Below are 21,823 nucleotides of genomic sequence, written 5' to 3'. Positions count from 1 at the left end.
CAGAAACAAGAGAAGACAGACGCAGAAACAAGAGAAGACAGAAGCAGAAACAAGAGAAGACAGAAGCAGAAACAAGAGAAGACAGAAGCAGAAACAAGAGAAGACAGACGCTGAAACAAGAGAAGACAGAAGCAGAAACAAGAGAAGACAGAAGCAGAAACAAGAGAAGACAGAAGCAGAAACAAGAGAAGACAGACGCAGAAACAAGAGAAGACAGACGCTGAAACAAGAGAAGACAGACGCAGAAACAAGAGAAGACAGAAGCAGAAACAAGAGAAGACAGAAGCAGAAACAAGAGAAGACAGAAGCAGAAACAAGAGAAGACAGAAGCAGAAACAAGAGAAGACAGACCCAGAAACAAGAGAAGACAGACGCAGAAACAAGAGAAGACAGAAGCAGAAACAAGAGAAGACAGAAGCAGAAACAAGAGAAGACAGAAGCAGAAACAAGAGAAGACAGACCCAGAAACAAGAGAAGACAGACGCAGAAACAAGAGAAGACAGACGCAGAAACAAGAGAAGACAGAAGCAGAAACAAGAGAAGACAGACGCAGAAACAAGAGAAGACAGAAGCAGAAACAAGAGAAGACAGAAGCAGAAACAAGAGAAGACAGACGCAGAAACAAGAGAAGACAGACGCAGAAACAAGAGAAGACAGACGCAGAAACAAGAGAAGACAGAAGCAGAAACAAGAGAAGACAGAAGCAGAAACAAGAGAAGACAGAAGCAGAAACAAGAGAAGACAGACGCTGAAACAAGAGAAGACAGAAGCAGAAACAAGAGAAGACAGAAGCAGAAACAAGAGAAGACAGAAGCAGAAACAAGAGAAGACAGACGCAGAAACAAGAGAAGACAGACGCTGAAACAAGAGAAGACAGACGCAGAAACAAGAGAAGACAGAAGCAGAAACAAGAGAAGACAGAAGCAGAAACAAGAGAAGACAGAAGCAGAAACAAGAGAAGACAGAAGCAGAAACAAGAGAAGACAGACCCAGAAACAAGAGAAGACAGACGCAGAAACAAGAGAAGACAGAAGCAGAAACAAGAGAAGACAGAAGCAGAAACAAGAGAAGACAGAAGCAGAAACAAGAGAAGACAGAAGCAGAAACAAGAGAAGACAGAAGCAGAAACAAGAGAAGACAGAAGCAGAAACAAGAGAAGACAGAAGCAGAAACAAGAGAAGACAGAAGCAGAAACAAGAGAAGACAGAAGCAGAAACAAGAGAAGACAGACGCAGAAACAAGAGAAGACAGACGCAGAAACAAGAGAAGACAGAAGCAGAAACAAGAGAAGACAGAAGCAGAAACAAGAGAAGACAGAAGCAGAAACAAGAGAAGACAGAAGCAGAAACAAGAGAAGACAGAAGCAGAAACAAGAGAAGACAGACGCAGAAACAAGAGAAGACAGACGCAGAAACAAGAGAAGACAGAAGCAGAAACAAGAGAAGACAGACCCAGAAACAAGAGAAGACAGACGCTGAGGAGTCTCACCATGCTGCTGGTGTTGGCCTGTCCCATGGTGTTGGTGTTGCCGAAGGAGAAGCCGGTGCTCTGCGTGGTGGTCGTCTGACCGAACGGCTTGAAGAGACTTGAGGCGGCTTGTTGCTGGTTCTGTTGGCCGAACAGGCCGCCGGTGGTCGCATTGAAACCAGCAGCAGGTGCTAGAAGAGGACAGACACACAGCACATCACCTCACTCGCTCTAATGATAATAATGTTCATCTGAATCAAAGTGGTGGACCAGCATCCATAGAGCCGTGCTGCGTCAACGCTCACCTGCGCCAAAGGTGCTCTTGTTCTGTCCGAAGGAGAAGCTGGTGTTGGGGGCGGAGGTGCCGAACAGGCCGGTGGTGGCGCTGGACGTGGCCGTAGCCGAACCAAACAGACCGCCCGTCCCTGCGGCTATCGGGTTGGTCGGGCCCTTCCTGCCCGCCTGGTAGTCCTCCAGCCTCAACTCCTGCAGGGAGACACGGCAGAGAGACGTAAAGACTGAGAGGAAGTCACAACATGAGCAGAGTACAGACGAGATGGATACATGGAAGGATGAGAACAGACAACTCGCTCCGACAAATCTCTTCCTAAGTTTGATGTTTTATACGTTTCCAGTCTGAGCAGGTCTGACACTGATGTGTGAATGACGTGTGTCGGCCGACCGAACTCACCTCCAGCGATTTGTTCTCGTACTCCTTCATGGCCGTGATGCACTGGTGCTTGGTGTTGATGCTGGTGGTCACGCCCGCTTTCACCATTGTGTCACTTCCTGTTGGAGGCTGAAAGGGTTAAAAAAAAAAACAAAAAAACAAAAGCATTATTATTTAAAAATAATAATGTTTTGGATCAACGTGTTTTGTGTGTTTATTCAGTAAAATTTGATGAAAAAAACAAGTCTGATTTTTGTATTTTTTTTTAAATATATGACACAATTTCAATACTTATATCAATTATTACGGTTTATTGACTTACATAACCTTTTAGCTGAGGTTGTACAGATTCTAGGGATATGAAGCTTTTGAAGATACTCCAAAAAAATACCAACGTAGGCTCTGGCGGACCGTTCAAAGAGTTAAGTGTTTGATACTAGCAGGAAATCATACAGTGTTTGTCTGCTGTTGGACGTCGAAGTGCAGCTTTAGATTTCAACTGACAACCAAACTTCACAAAAAGAGACTGAAAAATGTTTCTCCATATAAATTAAAAAGGGTTTTTTGGGTTTCTGTCCTGTTGCTACAGCAGGAAGTGCTTCGTTAAAGACTCACGTTGAATTTTACGGTCGTTCCTGGCTGCTGTGCGGCGGAGAACCCGGAGCCTCCGAACAGGGAGTTGGACCCGCCGAAAGGGTTGGAGGTGGTGTTGGTCGCCCCGAACAGCCCGCCGCTGCTGGTGCTCGTCCCGAAGCCTGGAGGACACGATGGGAGGCGGACGATTCATTAGACAAACCAATCAACATGACAGCTGGACAGACTGCAGCGCTGGATTACTGTTATTTCACATCCTTTAAAGTTTTGTGGTTTTATTTCATACTTCTAAAAGGTCATATTACTTCCCCCTCATATCCTTGCTATGTCTTCTGTTCAGGCTACTGTGATCAATCAAACTGTGACTCTCTTTAACGTCCCCACTGGTCGATTTCAGAAGCTGTCAGTACTGATCTAATCTGATAGAAGTCAAGTATAAAAAGCGTTCTCACTTCCAAAAGATGAGGGTTTGTTGGCGCCAAAGGCATTGTTCTGCTGTGAGAAGAGTCCTCCGGTGGTGCCTGATCCGGTGTTACCAAACAGGCTGGTCGAAGTGCCGCTGGCTGCACCGAAACCGAAGCCAGTACTCGTGGAGGACGTCGCCGGCTGGCTGAACGTACTGGACCCAAACAGACCGCCTGGAGGAAACAAACAGCTTTATTTAACATCTTTAAAACAGGTGTAAATCAATACACACTGATACCATTGACCTGTCTTCTAAAAGATAGAGGTGGTTGAATTAAAAACACGAAGTCTGAAAATCTAAACCAGTTTCCCAGACATCTGGCTGTTTCACTTCAACACAAGAGCTGACGAACCAGGTTTATTCTGTGTGGAACCAAAGAGACCTCCGGTGTTGGTTGTCGCCCCAAACGCAGACGTCCCGAAGCCTCCCGTCGTCCCGAAACCCGTGTCTGCAGATACAGAGGTCACATGAGGACAGACTGACGCTTCCAATCATCTGCCAGGAACTAAAACTACAGACACTGAAACACTTTCAGACTGCATTTCACTCACAACAGACCAGATCAGGATCATCATGATACTCTGATAGTTGATCAGTATCAGGGCTGGACCATGATACTCTGATAGTCGATCAGTATCAGGGCTGGACCATGATACTCTGATAGTTGATCAGTATCAGGGCTGGACCGTGATACTCTGATAGTTGATCAGTATCAGGGCTGGACCGTGATACTCTGATAGTTGATCAGTATCAGGGCTGGACCGTGATACTCTGATAGTTGATCAGTATCAGGGCTGGACCATGACACTCTGATAGTTGATCAGTATCAGGGCTGGACCATGACACTCTGATAGTTGATCAGTATCAGGGCTGGACCATGATACTCTGATAGTTGATCAGTATCAGGGCTGGACCATGATACTCTGATAGTTGATCAGTATCAGGGCTGGACCATGATACTCTGATAGTTGATCAGTATCAGGGCTGGACCATGATACTCTGATAGTTGATCAGTATCAGGGCTGGACCATGATACTCTGATAGTTGATCAGTATCAGGGCTGGACCATGATACTCTGATAGTTGATCAGTATCAGGGCTGGACCATGATACTGATAGTTGATCAGTATCAGGGCTGGACCATGATACTCTGATAGTTGATCAGTATCAGGGCTGGACCATGATACTCTGATAGTTGATCAGTATCAGGGCTGGACCATGATACTGATAGTTGATCAGTATCAGGGCTGGACCATGATACTCTGATAGTTGATCAGTATCAGGGCTGGACCATGATACTCTGATAGTTGATCAGTATCAGGGCTGGACCATATCCACGGTTAAACGTCATTTTCAGTCATATTTGTTTGAAAGAACAGCAGGCGATGTTTCCTTTCTCCGACATGTTTATACTGACTGTTTGTTGTTGTAGGTATTTTCATATATTCATGTTGTTGACACCTCACCTTGCTAACCGCTAACATAACAGATTTACTGTTCACTGACTTTCAACAAAGTCACACCATGAACAAACTGCTCTACTCATAATGATCATTTGAGCCATTATAGAGAAAATGTTATGATCCGTTCGGACATTATGTCTGTTTGCTTAAAGGTGTGCTATGCAGGATTTTCCTAAAATAACAACGTATAGACTCATACAACAGTAATCCCTCTAAATCATCACTTATGACCCACTACAAGTGTGGCGGTGTCTGTATCTGATTATTTTGTTGTGTTCGGGGACGTTTCTGAGCTTCAGCCTGTGGGCAGAGGGTGTGTAGCATCCAGCAAACAACAACACGCAGGATGTGAGTGCTGCGCACCGTAAACACATAGCGACATAAACAAGAGGAAGCTACGTAAATGGCGGACACAGCGCCGATGTTCTGCTTGTTTAACAGCTACGGCAGCGAGCGGTCGTAGTGTGTGTGTGTGTGTGTGTGTGTGTGTGTGTGTGTGCGTGTGTGTGAAGGAGGAACCAACTTTGAATGTTGTGTTTACAGACAGCAACCAATAAATCCTCCATAGTGAATCTTTAACTACAGACTCTAAATGTTCAGGAGTCAAAACATAATAGTGACTTTGTTTCAAGCCTCGACTCGGTCTGGTACTGTTGTGACTTTGAATCCTCTAGAAATAAAACACATTAATAAATACAATAACTTACTTTGCTGTCCAAAGGTCGATGAGGTGCCAAATCCCCCCGTCCCTCCACCGAAGGGAGTACCAAATGACTTGTTGAACATCTTGCCCTGCTAGCAGGACAGCATAAGTCTTCTGTATGGAGACAAACAAGAATATCAACTTCATTAACTTTAAAATAACTGCACTGCTAAAGCAACGTGTTTATATCCCGCAGCAGCGTTTCACAACATCAGTCAACGTGACAGTTAAAAGGTTTAGATTGAGCTAAACGGCTGCCACAGAAAATTATAGTTTAATTTTTATAAGACTTAACTACCACAATAATAAACTGCTACAAAGCTCAATATGGAAGGCAGAATCTACATTTTACAGATTGAATCCCTGTTTGAAGAGTTTTGGTTTTCTTTACTCGTCCAACATGAATCTCATTCAGTTTACAGTTAACTGCTTTAACGTAGAGCTGCAACGATTAGTTGATAAGTTGTCAACTATTAAATTAATTGCCAACTATTCTGATAATCGATTTAAAAGATTGTCCAAACTCTCTGATTCCAGCTTCAAGTGTGAATATTTTCCTTTATATCCGTTTCTGGTGTTTTATGACAAACTGAATATCTTTGAGTTGTTGACAACGTCATCTTCAGCTTTTGGGAAACATTGACCGACATTTTTCATAATTTTCTGACACTTTAGACACCAAACAACTACGATAACCAAAGTACAACGAACTGACATATGAATTATATTATAAATGGAACTCAAGTACAGTATTTTCTTTATAATATAATTTCAAACACATGGTTCTCATGTACAGAAAATACATTAAACATTAGCATTGAAATATAGTTGTTTCTGTGATATGCAGTATGCTTTTTATCCACGGAAGTAATTACATGCGACTCTTCGGTGATAGTAGTTTTGTTGTTGTTTATTTGTTTTAAATCGTTGTTTTCCTTTGCTTGCAATTTTACCACAAAAAAGGCACATAAAACATCGCAAATTGTTTCGCAATTTTTAAGAAAAGTCGCTGCAAAATCAATCATTTTTGACTGCAATAATCACACCAAAACTCCCGGAGAGAATAAACACTGCTCTACCGTCACTAGTTTTACATTACAATTGAAATAATGGCTGAAAAGGAACCTAACCACACAGATAATAAACAGAGAGCATTTTAGTTTTGTCTGATGTAATTCTTTAAACGGGTGGTGCCTTTAGTTTTGTATGATGTAATGTTTATTTACTCCTGTACTGATTCCAACACCTGATACCGTCATTCTCTTCTAAATGTGCCTGCTTAGGGACTGCTGATGGCATTTAGCTACCGTGCCCCTGATAAATAAACAAATAAAATAAATAATATAAATAAACATATTTAGGTGAGGGTCCCCTGGCCTGAAGCAGAGGACCCTTACCTGTCTCCCGGCTCCACGTGCAGCTAACCGGGCCGTGCTGTCAGTCAGAAGTATTGATCACAAATACAACGCTGACGTCAGCCGTGTTGGTTAGTCAGGTGAGTCTGAACTAGATAAGAACCGAGTCCGTCACTCAGCGGGTCGGAACCAGGTGAGACCGGTTATTAACCGCAGGTAAACAAACGCCCTGAGTAGCCCGAAGCAGTTTCCGTTTTAGCCAACAACATGTTAGCTCAAAATATTCACCGCACAGACCGAGTTACCAACAACTCAACTCTTCTTCGCTAAATGTCAAAAAGAATTTTTTTAAAAAGAAAAATCAATATATACACATATTATTATGGGACATTTATCAAGAAACGGACAGCTGCAAGTTGTAAGTTTAGTGCGTTTTCAAGCTAACGTTAGCCAGTTAGCTCTCCCGCTAGCCGCTCAGCGCTGCTACGTAAATGATAGCAAAACAAAAGTAAACCCGACAAAGAACAGTTGTTACTTTCACAAACATTTACCTTAAACAACGTTGCTGTGGATGTTCGGTTTCTGTATCGACCACAACGTTAAAACTACTGTCTTCAAAATGTCCAGCGATAAAAATCTCTTTAGCTAAACATCGGAATAGCCGGATAGCTTCACAACGAGGAGGGAAAACTGTCGAGCAGCAACCGTCATCACGCACTTTCATACGTCATGCGTCATGACGTTAAGTTCCTTTTGTTAAAGAATTTTTTGTTCTTCTCAACTTTATTGAAAACTGTCAAATTCAAAAACTAACAAATAAACAAGTACGAACAACAAAAAGAGTAAATAAAGTGCCAGGGAATTAAATTATGACATAATAAAAGAAAAATAAAAACATTTGCTAAAACGATTGTGCAAGAAGCTTTTTAAATTCAATAAATATAAAACAATACACAGGAGGAGGAAAAAAATACATAAATAAATAAAAGTGGTACAGATAAATATTCAAGTAACATTAGTCAGTAATTTTATATGTTTTAAAAATTGTTTGAGTCTATGTTGCTTTTTATTTTGACCGAACTTATCTTGACCTTATTCCTAACTGATATTGAGTCTATTATAACTCTATATCATGCTGCAAAATAAAAAAGCAACAGACATTTTGACCACTACACTTTATACTTTAGTACAGAAACTCTTACCTATTTTTTGAATTATTACTTAATTTATTTAAATTAAATTCATATTTTATATAATCAAATCATCTCAAGTGGAACAAAAGAGGAAATTCATTTGGTCAGAGGTGCTAAAGAATAAACAGGAGCAGTACAAAAATACATAAACTAAAATAATAATGATAATAGTTTATGTATAGAGCTTTTTTCAAGCAATAAGCACTTTGCTCATTCACAGGACATAAGCAGCATTTCAAAGAAACATTGCAAAATACATTGAACAAATGCAAATACAGGAACAGAGACAATCTATGAAAGGAAAGCAGTGCATTGTTGTCTCAGGGTGCTCTGTATATTCACCATCCCTATTAGTTCATTGATCTCGACAATGTATGACTTCATTTGCATAGCCTACATTGAGACGAAGCAAGGGGCTGCAAGGATTATTCTTATTATAGATTAATCTGCAGATTATTTTACTGATTAATCGTTTTGTTTGTAAAATGCCAGTAATGACTAATGACTAATTTCAAATGTCTTGTTTTGTCCGACCAACAGTCCAAAGATATTCAGTTTACTATATGATGACCAAAAGCACCAAATCATATTGATGAAATTTTGATTAAAAAACTACTAAAATGATTAATTGTTTATCAAAACAGTTGCAGACTAATTAATTAATCATTGCAACTCTATATTTAATGATATTTTAGTCCAACTTGAGCACAAAGAAAAGAAATGATAAAGAAATAAAGAAATGGTTTTCTCGGTTCAGTGTGGAAGAACTTGACTGGCCTGCATAGAGCTGTGACCTCAACCCCAATTTAGAACAACCCAGACTTCTCCATCAATAAAAAAAAAAAATTACGTTTCACTGCCTGGAAGGATAAATTAATCTTCACCATATCATTCAAGATAGTACCTTTGCTAAAATGTCAGACTCCCTCAACCGTAAAACAGCTGATTTCAATAAAACCTGCTCTACAGTCATCAATAAATGATCCTGCTGATGTCTTCTTTCGATAAAGCATAAATGAATGAATACACACTCTTTTATTTGTTACTATTTTATTTTATTATTTTCCTTTTTTATCTTATTTTATTTCTTTAAGTTAAATATAACTATTTACCCGCCATATACTGATGTGTTTTATTTTATTATGCAAATACAGCTTCCCCCTGATGTTTACTTTTATTTTTACTATGGTAATTACCGCAGTAGTATTTTATACATTTTGATTAATTAATCACTATTTAATCTTGTTTTACTTTATTTTTGCATCACACCCTCATTGATGGGTAACTCATTATTATAATGAATTTTGATATGAATGGCGTTAATGATGAAGATCATGTATTATGGTGATCATTTTGATGATGACGAATGATATTGTTATTATTATATTACATATATTACATACTATTATATATGCGGATAACAATGTGGAAGATGTTGCTGCTACATTTATTATTATTATTGATACATTATTATTATTATTATTATTATTATTACCATTATTCTTGTTGTGGTGGTGGTGACATCATTATCATCATCATTATTATCGTTATGAATGCTGTACAGACAGTCTGGTAGGATGAGGATTGTTAATACTGCAAATGTTAAATAGAACAATGATTGTGAGGCTGATTAGTATTATTATTATATAGATTATTATTTGTAGGTGGAGATTGATGATCATGATGATGATGATTACTGTTATGCTTACAAAATATTACACTGATTTTTTCTAATAATACAATGATGTTGATTTTATACCAATGATGATTATTATTATTTTTATTGTTATTACTAATGTTAATAAGATGACAAAGATGATGATGATGGTATTTCTTTTTCTTCTTTTGTTTATTTGTTTTAAATCATTATTATTATTTGCTTATTATTATTACTATTATTGATATGAGTCATTTTCCACTAGAAGAAACAGACAACAACACACAGAGATCTTCAATCTCAGGCTGTAAACACAGAAACTGCTGACACAACAACCCATTTATTTCACTTTTTTTATTATTATTATTTGGGGGGAAATGTAGTATTTGTTAACAGGACAAATTTCAGTCTCTTAAGTTCACATCAGTCATTAAACTTACTTAATTATTTTCATTTCTACCATTTTACAAGCGCAACAATACACAGGCATCTTCCCGTTCAGACTAAACACAGACATACAATTAACAATTACACTGAATCTCCTCACTCAACAATCCACTCTGTTCATCTACTTGTTCTCTTCTCTTAATTTAATTTTATTAACTTTTTTTTTTATCTTTTATAAATTATTTTTTTATGTGCTCTTCATCCCAACCATATCTGATTTTTGGGACCACCTCGGACTGGGTTCTGGTGGCTGGGGGGGCTTGGTGGGTTTGGGGGACTGGACTAATTCGGGACAGCTTGAAGTCAGAGGACCTGTTCCCCAATAAGCCTCTCTCCAAATAGAAAGCTGCTCCTCAGACCCCTCCTGTGGGGGGTGGGGGCTGTTCTAAAGGGGATTTCATTTATTTCCTGCCTGATTTTATGCTGACCTATGGAGGCCAGTCTGATTACAGCATGAGTTGAACAAACACATAGAAAGGTTCATTCCATGTATCTCAGGATGAGTTCTCAGCCTTGGCTGGGAAGACTGAGAGTTTCAGTCGACAGCATAAATAGTAAACAAGAACAGGTCTGATGGTCTGATCTCTGAGCCCATAGATGAGAGCGCTCAGACATCTGGGGAGAATGATAATAAACACATAAAAAATATTCTGAACACGCACAAGCATTATTCTCGTGACAGTTTTTGAGATGGCTATAAGTAATGGGTTGTGTATAGTTGAAGAGAGACTGAGGCCCAGCTGCACCAGGTGCAGCAGCAGTGTGTTACGAGCTTTATGGGCTGAAGCTTTGTCTGTGGAGGCTGACCTGGCTGCTATAATCACACCAATATAAGAAGAAATGACTGCCACACCAGCTGATATAAACAGAAAACAAGTGTAGGCTTTGTCATAATGATCAGATATTGGCACAAGAAACATGACAAATGTGCTGCAAAAATGTTTCATATGCAGGCTCTCCAGGTCCTGAAATGGAAAATTTAACAGCAAAAGAACTCGTGTGAGGACATTTAGTGAACAAAAAGCCCAAACCATGGTGATGGCCACCCCTGTGTTTCTGATGGTGTTGATGGTAGCGTGCCTCAGTGGGTAGCACACAGCTACATATCTCTCCAGAGACATCACCACCAGTGTGAGAGGAGAGATTTCATTTGTAAGATTGGCGATCATAATAAGAACAATACACACAGGATATGTCAACATTACTCTACAAATAGACAGTATGTACAGTATCTGGCTCAGTGTCATCTGTACAGTGTCTGCAAAAAGGAGGTTATACAGAAGAATGTAACGAGAAGTCTCACGAAACACCAGTTTACTCCTCAAAGTGAAAAGCATGGTCACATTAATGAAGAAGAATATACAACATGGTACTGTAGTCAAAGTGGTAAGCATCACTCTTTCCACTAACCCCAGTCCAACAGTGATGTTGGTCTGAGACTGAGTTGCATCAGACATCTCAGAGAAACATTTAATGCATAATAATTATGAACCTGTTGATGTCATTGGAACATAAAAGCACAAAAAAAAATGAAAATCCAACATATTTTAAGCACAAATGAATGTTGAGTCACATCAAAAACCTCAAATCATCAAAATTCATTTTCCCTACACAGATATTTACCAAGTTGAAGTCAATGCTTCTTTCCATGTAGGCAGAGCTGGTCTGCAGGGTTTGCCTGCCTTCACATACTATATATCAGCTTTGTCCTACAACATCATGTGACACTGTGACACGTGAACATGGTGAACAGCTTTGTAATAATGGGTGTAATGTATTGTTATATTGTTTCTAATTGGACCATGTACAGTATGAAACATAAATGTTGGCATTTGATGCACTGCACCAGATTTAGCTTCAAGCTGATTTTTATCTGCAGTCCCTTACAATTAAAACATATAGCAGCACAATAACAAACAGTACAAAGAAAAAAACACACATTATACAAAATACAAAGCTGCACACAAAAGCACATCGCATACACCCACAATGTCAACTAGAAATTAATAATGTCAGTTTGTCAAATTAAAAGATTATTTGCATTAATGAGAAGACATGAGACATGAGATGAAATTTAGATTCAGTGGTTACAGAGCTGAGTGGTTTTTAGCAGATTTTTTAATTTGGTTTTGAACTCTTCATATCATCAGGTAGGGCATTCCACTGAGTTGTGGCTTTCACAGAGAAAGCTGACTGTCCAAATGCAGTGCGACGAAATGGTACAATCTTGTATAGAGGATATTCTGGAGGATCTAATAGAACTTACTGAGTGAATGAACACAAAGTCACATAGTGGAGGAGGACAAACCATTTAAAATTGTATGAACTAGGCACAAATTTGAGAATAATGTAAAATTCCCAAAGCTCAGTAAATTGTATTTCTCCAGAACCCTACAGTGATTGAATGGCATTGGTATTTTGTCCGGAGTTTTTAGAGTTTTGTTTGTAAAAGGACTCAAGAGGTTTTATGGTTGTTTCTCCAGCCTGCCCCCAACATGTGATGCAATAAGACATATGGAAAGAATCATAGCTGCATAAATATCTTGGCTGCGTCCAAAGAGAGACAGTTTCTAATATGTCTAAAATGTGCTAAGTTGTACCTTATGTTTTTAACCGTTTTTTTTAACATGTTTCTTGAAGTTCAAATTTGGATCCAGTGTCACACCAAGATATTTAAAATCACTAACTATATCGATCTTTTCACCTTAGATGAGAATATCAGTGTATGTCAGGAGGTTGTACTTTTGTTAAAAAAAACATGCCTTTTGTCTTGTTTACATTTAGACTCAGACATGATTGATCAAGCCAATGTGTGATCCTTTCCAATGTGATTGTTAGCTTAACAGCAGCTAACTCAGCTGTTTTTGCGTGTGTATACACAACGGTGTCATCTGCATACATTTGTAGTTCTACATCATGACACTGTTGAGGGAGATCATTAATATATAGACTAAATAATAGGGGACCTAACATTGACCCTTGTGGAACACCCATTGTGCACTTCATGTTACTGGACAGTGTGTCACCAACTTTAACACATTGTCTCCTATTAGATAAATATGAAGACATCTATGCCAGTGCTCTAGATGAGAAGTTAATTTAGAGAGTTTCAATATTAAAACATCATGATTGACTGTGTCGAATGCTTTACGCAGATCTAAAAATACAGCACCAACTACTCCTCCTTTGTCAAGTCTTGATTTAATTTGCTCGATTAAGTGCAAGGTAGCAGTTTCAGTGGAATGATTTGCTCTAAAGCAAAATTGCATACAATGTAGACCAAAATTGTTTGTATTAAGAAATATTGTCATTTGTTTAATGACAACTTTCTCAGCAGCCTTTGAGAGTACTGGCAGTATACTTATTGGTCTGTAGTTACTGGCTTCAAGGCGGTCTCCAGATTTAAAAATAGGCGTGACAACGGCACATTTCCAGTCATCAGGAAAGGGGCTGTGTTAAAAAGACAAGTTAATTAAATGAGCAATAGGGGGAGTTAAAATATCTTCGTGTGATTTGACAAACATGGTGTCAAATTGTAAAGCATCTCTACTTTTGGAGCTTTTTTAAGGAGCTGGTGATTTTGTTTGCCTGTAACTCATTAGTCTCTACCAGCTCAGAAACCTGACCTGTAGCATCTATAGGAGCAATATCCAGTTTCCTTTTCATTATTTTTTTCCTAACTCATTCACAGACTCATAAAAAATATATTAAAGACAGAAGCAACAGTAAGATGATCTTCAATTAACAAAATTTTGGGTCCCTCCTTGTGAGATTATCAATGTTTTTCCAGATCAATTTACTGTTGCCTTTTGCCTCATTCAATATATTGAGATAAAAACGCAATTTAGCTTCTCTTAGCTCTTGGATAACTTTGTTCCTTAAACCTTTATAAATCAGCATGTCAGTGTCTCAGTGTTTAATTGCCTTCCTCAGTGCAGCATCTCTAGATTTCATAAGTTCCCACAGATTTTCATTAAACCACAGTAAATTGTTTTTATTTTTAGATGTTATCTCTATCTTCACATTAAATCTTTCCCTCACAGTATTGATTCTGTGATTAAAAGTATCACAGCCATAGTCCAGATCATCAGCGGACAGTACATCATCCCAGCTCAAGCTGTTAATTTCATTGATAAATTCTTCTTCTTAGCTCTGGGTATGCATTGAAGGATAATTGTCTTAGTTGCCATGGTATGTCTTACACAGTGTAAACTTAGTAAGTTGGACCATTTCATAGTCCAACTTTCAAGTATATTGTAGGTTATATTTAGTTGTTAATCTAGAAGCATAAGATGTATAAAGCTGCAGAATTCACACTGTATCCATAAACCTTAGCAGAATAGCTAAATAGGCCCGTTGATAATAGTAATAACATACTTCCATGTTGCTGCAACACAAAGGGAGGAAGTCCTGGTGACAGCCAGATCACAACTTTCATTTAGGAACTATTTTTGAACTAGTAATGGATGTTTTGACTGGATGTTCAAACAATGGTCAAACAACATTTCACTGTTTGCTGGGGTCTAATAGAACTACAGACACTGAATGTAGCAGCAAAATCTGCAGCAGATTTCTTTAATTCCTAAGATGACTGAATGATCATATTCAAACCAAAACTCATCTGTGCTGCCTTGAATGAACACACTGCTGCTTACAACTCTGGACTTGAAACTGCAGAGTCATGTGGTCAAAGATGCCTCCAAGTATGTAGCAAAAATTTTAAACTATGATAAACCACAAAGGCAGACCCCCTACTACATTCTTAAGCCCACACCTTTTTGAACATTTACTGCTTCCACATAGTTTTAGATACAAGCTTCATTTGAACTTTAAATGAGTCATGAGACATTGACCTACAAATCTTGAATTTACATGTTTTTTCTATCTTTTATTGTTTTTGAGATATTAGAGTGTGAGTTTTAAAGTCTTTTCTTGCTCCTCCTGTGATTTTATAATGAGTGTGTATTGCGGAATGTTTCACAGCACTGAGGGAGTGACATCACCAGGAGCAGTTGGAGAGGAGGATTTCAGAGTACGCTTCTTGTGAAATCTCCTCATAAATCCCATGACTTTGGCCAAATCTAACATTAAAAATCATATTTTAGTAGGAAATTTCGTGGCGAATCCATTGATACAGGTTTGAAAGTGGTACTTATAGTTTAGATGTCAAAAGCCTCTATTTGACACAAAGTTCATGCCCATAGATTGCCTTCCCATTGTTTTACCTCGTAAGGTGTGATGTGACAGTGTAACTTTCAGGGCTTATAAAATCCAAACCATTCAAATTATTACAAAGTTTTTAACAACTTTTTTTCAGAATAGTGTCATGAGTCACCTATTAAAGTTTGAAGCCGATACCATTTACGCCGTCGGAGGAGATAGCGTTTGTTCTTATTTTGAAAGGCTAATTGCGGACTTCCTGTTGGATTTAGGTCAGGGGTGTCAGCATATGATTTGTAGGTCTTGATGAGATGAATAATTGAGTTTTAGTTTGATCTTTCTATGACATTTCTATGTTTAGGGGGTCAAATTTAGGGTTTAAGTGGCGTAATAATAAAGAAACAAACAAATAAACACATGAAAAACAACAGGGTCCTCGCCCTTAGGCGAGGCCTTTTGGGCTCGGTCCCTAATTATTCGTCTCATCAAGACCTACAAATCGTACACTGACACCGCTGACCTAAGTCCAACAGGAAGTCCGCAATTAGCCTTTCAAAATAAGACTTTGCCCCAATTTTGGCCCCCGAACAAACGCTATCTCCTCCAAGGGCATTAATGGTATTGGCTTCAAACTTTAATATATGACTTATGACACTATGCTGAAAAAAGTTGCTGAAAACTTTGTAATAACTCGAACAGTTTGGATTTTATAAGCCCTCAAAGTTGCAGTGACACATCACCCTTACAATGTAAAACAAGGGGGAGGCAATCTATGGGCATGAACTTTGTGTCAAACAGAGGCTTCTGATGTCTAAACTATAAGTCTGACCACTTTCAAACCTGTATCAATGAATTTGCCATGACATTTCCTATTAAAATATGATTTTTAATGTAAGATTTGGCCAAAGTCATGGGATTATATATATTATATGTTATAAAATCACAGGAGGAGCAAGAAAAGACTTTAAAAGTCAAACTCTAATATCTCAAAAACAGTAAAAGATAGAAAAAACATGTAAATTCAAGATTTGTAGGTCAAAGTCTCGTGACTCATTTAAAGTTCAAATGAAGTTTGTATCTAAAACTATGTGGAAGCAGTAAATGTTCAAAAAGGTGTGGGTTCGCTCACACTCTCCATTCAAATATATGAGTATTTTTCTGTGTCCAGCTGCAGTTACTTATTGTCTCTACACACCTGACAGTACACATTTCAATCAAACTTTCAAAATAAAAGCATACCACACTTGTAAGAAATATCCCCCATTTTTAAAAAGCAAAATGATCTGATCCTGACAGGCCAGAATGCAAGGTCCTGACCAACTCTGATTTTTTATTTTCTCTTTCTTCCTTCCTTCGGTTAATATTGTCTCCCTCTTATGCTCTTTCTCTACTCTATATTTTTCACACACACACACACACACACACACACACACACCACACACACACACACACACACTCACTCACACACCTACCTACCTAAACACATGCGTATTACAATAAGAAAATCTAAGCCAAACTTCATGCCTATTTCTTTTTTGGCTTGTTTGTTTGTTTGCTTTTCATTGTCATTACTGTTGTTGTTGTTATTGCTGCTGTTTTGCCTTTTCTCTCTCTTTTGTTTTGCTTTGTTTAAGATTAGTTCTTCGTGTTGTCTTGTGCTGTCATTTTTTTGTTGTTGTTGGTTTTCATGTTTGTCACTTGTATTGCACTATAAACAAATAAAACAATTTTTAAAAAATGTATGTGCATTTACAAAGGACATGATATAATGTAGCTACAGCTCATGCATTTTAATTTTGAGTGTTTACATATTTATAAACATGTCTTGGATGTTACAGAAAGAGGGAATAAATCTTAGTGAGTTAGTATGGAAAACATTCATTTGTTTTTGGTTGTCAGAATGATGATTTTGACAGGTTTCTAACACTGGATGTCAATAAATATTTACCAAACTACAGATGAACATAGGTATTCTCAAAAAATGTTTTTCATTTATTTCTTGCCTGATTTTATGCTGACCTATGGAGGCCAGTCTGATTACAGCATGAATTGAACAAACACATAGAAAGGTTCATTCCATGTATCTCAGGATGAGTTCTCAGCCTTGGCTGGGACAACTGAGAGTTTCAGTCGACAGCATAAATAGTAAACAATAACAGGTCTGATGGTCTGATCTCTGAGCCCATAGATGAGAGCGCTCAGACATCTGGGGAGAATGATAATAAACACATAAAAAATATTCTGAACGCGCACAAGCATTATTCTCGTGACAGTTTTTGAGATGGCTATAAGTAATGGGTTGTGTATAGTTGAAGAGAGACTGAGGCCCAGCTGCACCAGGTGCAGCAGCAGTGTGTTACGAGCTTTACGGACTGAAGCTTTGTCTGTGGAGGCTGACCTGGCTGCTACTATCACACCAATATAAGAAGAAATGACTGCCACACCAGCTGATATAAACAGAAAACAAGTGTAGGCTTTGTCATAATGATCAGATATTGGCACAAGAAACATGACAAGTGTGCTACAGAAATTTTTCATCTGCAGGCTCTCCAGGTCCTGAAATGGAAAATTTAACAGCAAAAGAACTCGTGTGAGGACATTTAGTGAACAAAAAGCCCAAACCATGGTGATGGCCACCCCTGTGTTTCTGATGGTGATGATGGTAGCGTGCCTCAGTGGGTAGCACACAGCTACATATCTCTCCAGAGACATCACCACCAGTGTGAGAGGAGAGATTTCATTTGTAAGATTTGCGATCATAATAAGAACACCACACACAGGAAATGTCAACATTATTCTACAAATAGACAGTATGTACAGTATCTGGCTCAGTGTCATCTGTACAGTGTCTGCAAAAAGGAGGTTATACAGAAGAATGTAACGAGAAGTCTCACGAAACACCACTTTACTCCTCAAAATGAAAAGCATGGTCACATTAATGAAGAAGAATATACAACATGGTACTGTAGTCAAAGTGGTAAGCATCACTCTTTCCACTAACCCCAGTCCAACAGTGATGTTGGTCTGAGATTGAGTTGCATCAGACATCTCAGAGAAACATTTAATACATAATAATTATGAACCTGATTATGTCATTGGAACATAAAAGCGCAAAAAATCTCCTCCTGTTTGTATTCTGAGAACAATGAAAATGCAAGGTATTTTAAGCACAAATGAATGTTGAGTCACATCAAAAACCTCAAATCATCAAAATTCATTTTCCCTACACAGATATTTACCAAGTTGGAGTCAATGCTTCTTTCCATGTAGGCAGAGCTGGTCTGCAGGGTTTGCCTGCCTTCACATACTATATATCAGCTTTGTCCTACGACATCATGTGATACTGTGACACGTGAACATGGTGAACAGATTAGTAATAATGGGTGTAATGTATGTCTTACACAGTGTAAACTTAGTAAGTTGGACCATTTTATAAAGTATATTGTAGGTTATATTTAGTTGTTAATCTAGAAGCATAAGATGTATAAAGCTGCAGAATTCACACTGTATCCATAAACCTTAGCAGAATAGCTAAATAGGCCCGTTGATAATAGTAACAACATACTTCCATGTTGCTGGAACACCCAGGGAGGAAGTCCTGGTGACAGCCAGATCACATTTTGGAACTATTTTTGAACTAATAATGGATGTTTTGAATGGATGTTCAAAAAATGGTCAAACAACATTTCAGTGTTTGCTGGGGTCTAATAGAACTACAGACACTGAATGTAGCAGCAAAATCTGCAGCAGATTTCTTTAATTTCTAAGATGACTGAATGATCATATTCATATCACAAACCACAAAGGCAGACCCCCTACTACATTCTTAAGGGGTAACAATGAACTGATCTACTAACAAGTATTGTGTGTGTATCCAAAGCCTGATATATCTTATTCCTCTGTGCTGTAGACCTCTGTTGTTGTCCAAAACTATTAAAAACATGTCAGTGAGCCACATTGCTGCACTGGGTGACATGTTCCTCACTCATTGTGATTCTTAAAATACATTTGTCATCTTTAGGAAACTGAGTCAGTTTGTTTCTTGCTAAATCATGAATGCTAGAAATGCTGACTTATAAAGCCCTGTCAGATAACAGCATGTGTTGCACAAATACATACAGAGATTTATTTAATTCCATGTATCCTAAGGTGAGACCTCAGCCCTGGCTGGGAGTTTCAGTTGACATCATAGATAATAGGCCTACAAGAGGAGGTTTGGTTAGACTTCTCTTCCACTGCCTTTAAGCCAAGAAATGTATCATTAACATGATCCCATCATCCATGATAACACTATCATGTTTAGTACCATTCAACTTGTTTCACTTTCAGAATGCTAAAGCTACTACTGAAAATGCAAAATTAGGAATCATGCAATTGTTAAATTGTAAATACTTTGATTAAAAGAATAACCACATTTAGGAATTGTACCCACCTGTCCATGGACAGAAGGGGACTGACTCTGCTCCCCCAGAACTCTGCAACCCCTGGGATTGGCCAGGATGCACCTTCTGGGTGGGCAGACTGAAACTTTAAAACAGTATCCTATCTGAGACTCTAGGCTGTTTTAGGCCACTCTTTTGGGCTGCTTGTTGCTGATTCTTCTTGCTTTTGACTTTGTCTTCTTGCTTTCTGCAAGATCATTGAAAAAGATGTTTTGATGTCTTCCAGTCAGGATTTTGACCACACCAAAGCACTGAGACTGCTCTTTTTAAGGTCTTCAATGACATACACTTAAACACTGACAGTGGTAGAACTTCACTATTAGTATTACTGGATCTCAGTGTTGCATTTGACATAGTTGACCACAACATATTACTAGACAGACTGGAAAACTGGGTGGGACTTTCTGGCACAGTACTAAACTGGTTTGAATCCTACTTAAAGGACAGGGACTACTTTGTGTCTATAGGTAATTACACATCTGACATGCGGAGTTCCCCAAGGCTCCATTCTGGGGCCTCTTCTGTTCAACATCTACATGCTCCCACTAGCTCAGATTATGGAAAACAACAAAATATGCTACCACAGTTATGCGGATGACACAAATTTACAAAACCACATCACCAGGGGACTATGGTCTAATACGAGCACTGAGTAAGTGCATTGAACAAATCAACAATTGGATGTGCCAGAATTTTCTTCAATTAAACAAAGATAAAACTGAAGTAATTGTTTTTGGAGCCAAGGAAGAACGTTTAAAAGTCAGCGCTCAGCTTCAATTGATAATGTTAAAAACTACAAACCAAGCCAGAAATCTTGGTGTCGTCATGGACTCAGACCTGAATTTCAACAGCAACATTAAGACAATTACAAAGTCAGCCTACTATCACCTGAAGAATATATCAAGAATTAAAGGACTTATATCTCAGCAGGATTTGGAAAAACTTGTCCTGTATTTATCTTCAGCAGACTCGACTACTGTTATGCTGTCTTCATAGGTCTCCCTAAAAAATCGATCAGACAGCTGCAGCTGATTCCGACGCTGCTGCTCAAGTCCTCGCTAACACCAAGAAAGTGGATCATATGACTCCAGTTCTCAGATCTTTACACTGGCTTCCTGTCTGTCAAAGAATTGATTTTTGGATTGATATTGCTGTTGGTTTATAAAGCACTGAATGGTTTAGAGCCAAAATACATTACTGATCTGCTGCTACTTTATGAAGCATCCAGACCTCTCAGGTGGTCTGGATCAGGTCTGCTTTCTGTCCCAAGAGTAAAAACTAAACATGGAGAAGCAGTGTTCAGTTTTTATGCTCCACATATCTGAAACAAACTCCCAGAAAACTGCAGGTCTGCGCAACTCTCAGTTCTTTTAAATCACAGCTGAAGACTTTTCTGTTTGCTGCCTTTTATTAAACCAAATTTGAGGGTTAATAGCTTCTTTTTATTTCCAAATTTAACACTTTTTAATTGTTTTTATGTCTTTAATTGTGTTACTTTTATATTCTGTTTTGATGCCTTTTATGCTCTATGTAAAGCACTTTGAATTCCCTTGTTGTTGAAATGTGCTATACAAATAAACTTGCCTTGCCTTGCCTTCTGCCATGCAGGTGGAAAGCTTGCATTGTGCTAGTCTGAAGATGTGACTCAGAGCAACAGGAGGTGAAACCTCAGAATCAGAATCTTTAGTCATGAGTTGAGGGTCAAGCCTAGAGGAGCATGAGAGCATAAACCAGGAGCTCTCTTCCAATGAGAACTTTTCAAGTCCGGACTGGCCTACTCACTAATCATTTCAAAAGTCCAGACTCCAACTTCTCACCTCAACACACTGGACTCCATTCTTCGCAAGAAGCCACCCAAGGGAACAAGCAAGTATTCATACAAAACCTTCATCAACTTGCTTAAACCCTGGTGCTTTCATAATTTGCGATTTCAATTGGCAATTCAGAACTAAACTGTTGTACCATTGATTTGACTCACTGATTCTCAGGTAACAGTCATCTCATCCGTTTGTCAGGTCTCTCATACCGAACTACACAAAAGATAACTTTGCATCATGCATATGAATCATTCACTAGCCATAGCCTTGTGTATCAGTTTCCCCTTTCCCCCTTGTGTCTTGTTTGTAAAATGTTGTAGTGTTGTAGTATTTTTAGCTGTAGTATTAGTAATAAATGCGTGTGTAATGAAAGTGGACTTTTTTGTGTTT

The 21,823-nt window shown here is 38.5% G+C and overlaps 3 protein-coding genes across 6 annotated transcripts in view; all 3 read right to left on the bottom strand.

Moving 5' to 3' along the window:
- nup98 (nucleoporin 98 and 96 precursor) overlaps positions 1-7,446 on the bottom strand; it is a 34,002-nt gene extending 26,556 nt beyond the window's left edge. For 2 of the 4 annotated variants that reach the window (XM_042430635.1, XM_042430636.1), the window contains exons 1-8: positions 7,269-7,446; positions 5,367-5,476; positions 3,550-3,645; positions 3,184-3,369; positions 2,753-2,892; positions 2,159-2,266; positions 1,773-1,953; positions 1,489-1,658 (exon numbers count right to left, since the gene is read on the bottom strand). In XM_042430635.1, coding sequence (XP_042286569.1) covers positions 1,489-1,658; positions 1,773-1,953; positions 2,159-2,266; positions 2,753-2,892; positions 3,184-3,369; positions 3,550-3,645; positions 5,367-5,445 — 960 coding nt within the window. In that variant the 5' untranslated portion in view covers positions 5,446-5,476; positions 7,269-7,446. The remainder of the gene's footprint in view (positions 1-1,488; positions 1,659-1,772; positions 1,954-2,158; positions 2,267-2,752; positions 2,893-3,183; positions 3,370-3,549; positions 3,646-5,366; positions 5,477-7,268) is intronic. The other 2 variants (XM_042430638.1, XM_042430637.1) reach the window with 2 other exon arrangements.
- A 3,062-nt stretch (positions 7,447-10,508) lies between these two features.
- On the bottom strand, positions 10,509-11,471 carry LOC121910483 (odorant receptor 131-2-like). Its single transcript, XM_042431715.1, has one exon. It carries the CDS (start codon positions 11,469-11,471, stop codon positions 10,509-10,511), a length of 963 nt encoding a protein of 320 aa, XP_042287649.1.
- A 5,788-nt stretch (positions 11,472-17,259) lies between these two features.
- LOC121910482 (odorant receptor 131-2-like) lies at positions 17,260-18,222 on the bottom strand. The gene has a single exon (XM_042431714.1). It carries the CDS (start codon positions 18,220-18,222, stop codon positions 17,260-17,262), a length of 963 nt encoding a protein of 320 aa, XP_042287648.1.
- Positions 18,223-21,823: the final 3,601 nt, after the last annotated feature.

Source organism: Thunnus maccoyii, chromosome 13 (assembly GCF_910596095.1).
Source record: "Thunnus maccoyii chromosome 13, fThuMac1.1, whole genome shotgun sequence".
NCBI lineage: Eukaryota > Metazoa > Chordata > Actinopteri > Scombriformes > Scombridae > Thunnus > Thunnus maccoyii.
This window is presented reverse-complemented; position numbering and strand designations above follow the sequence as displayed.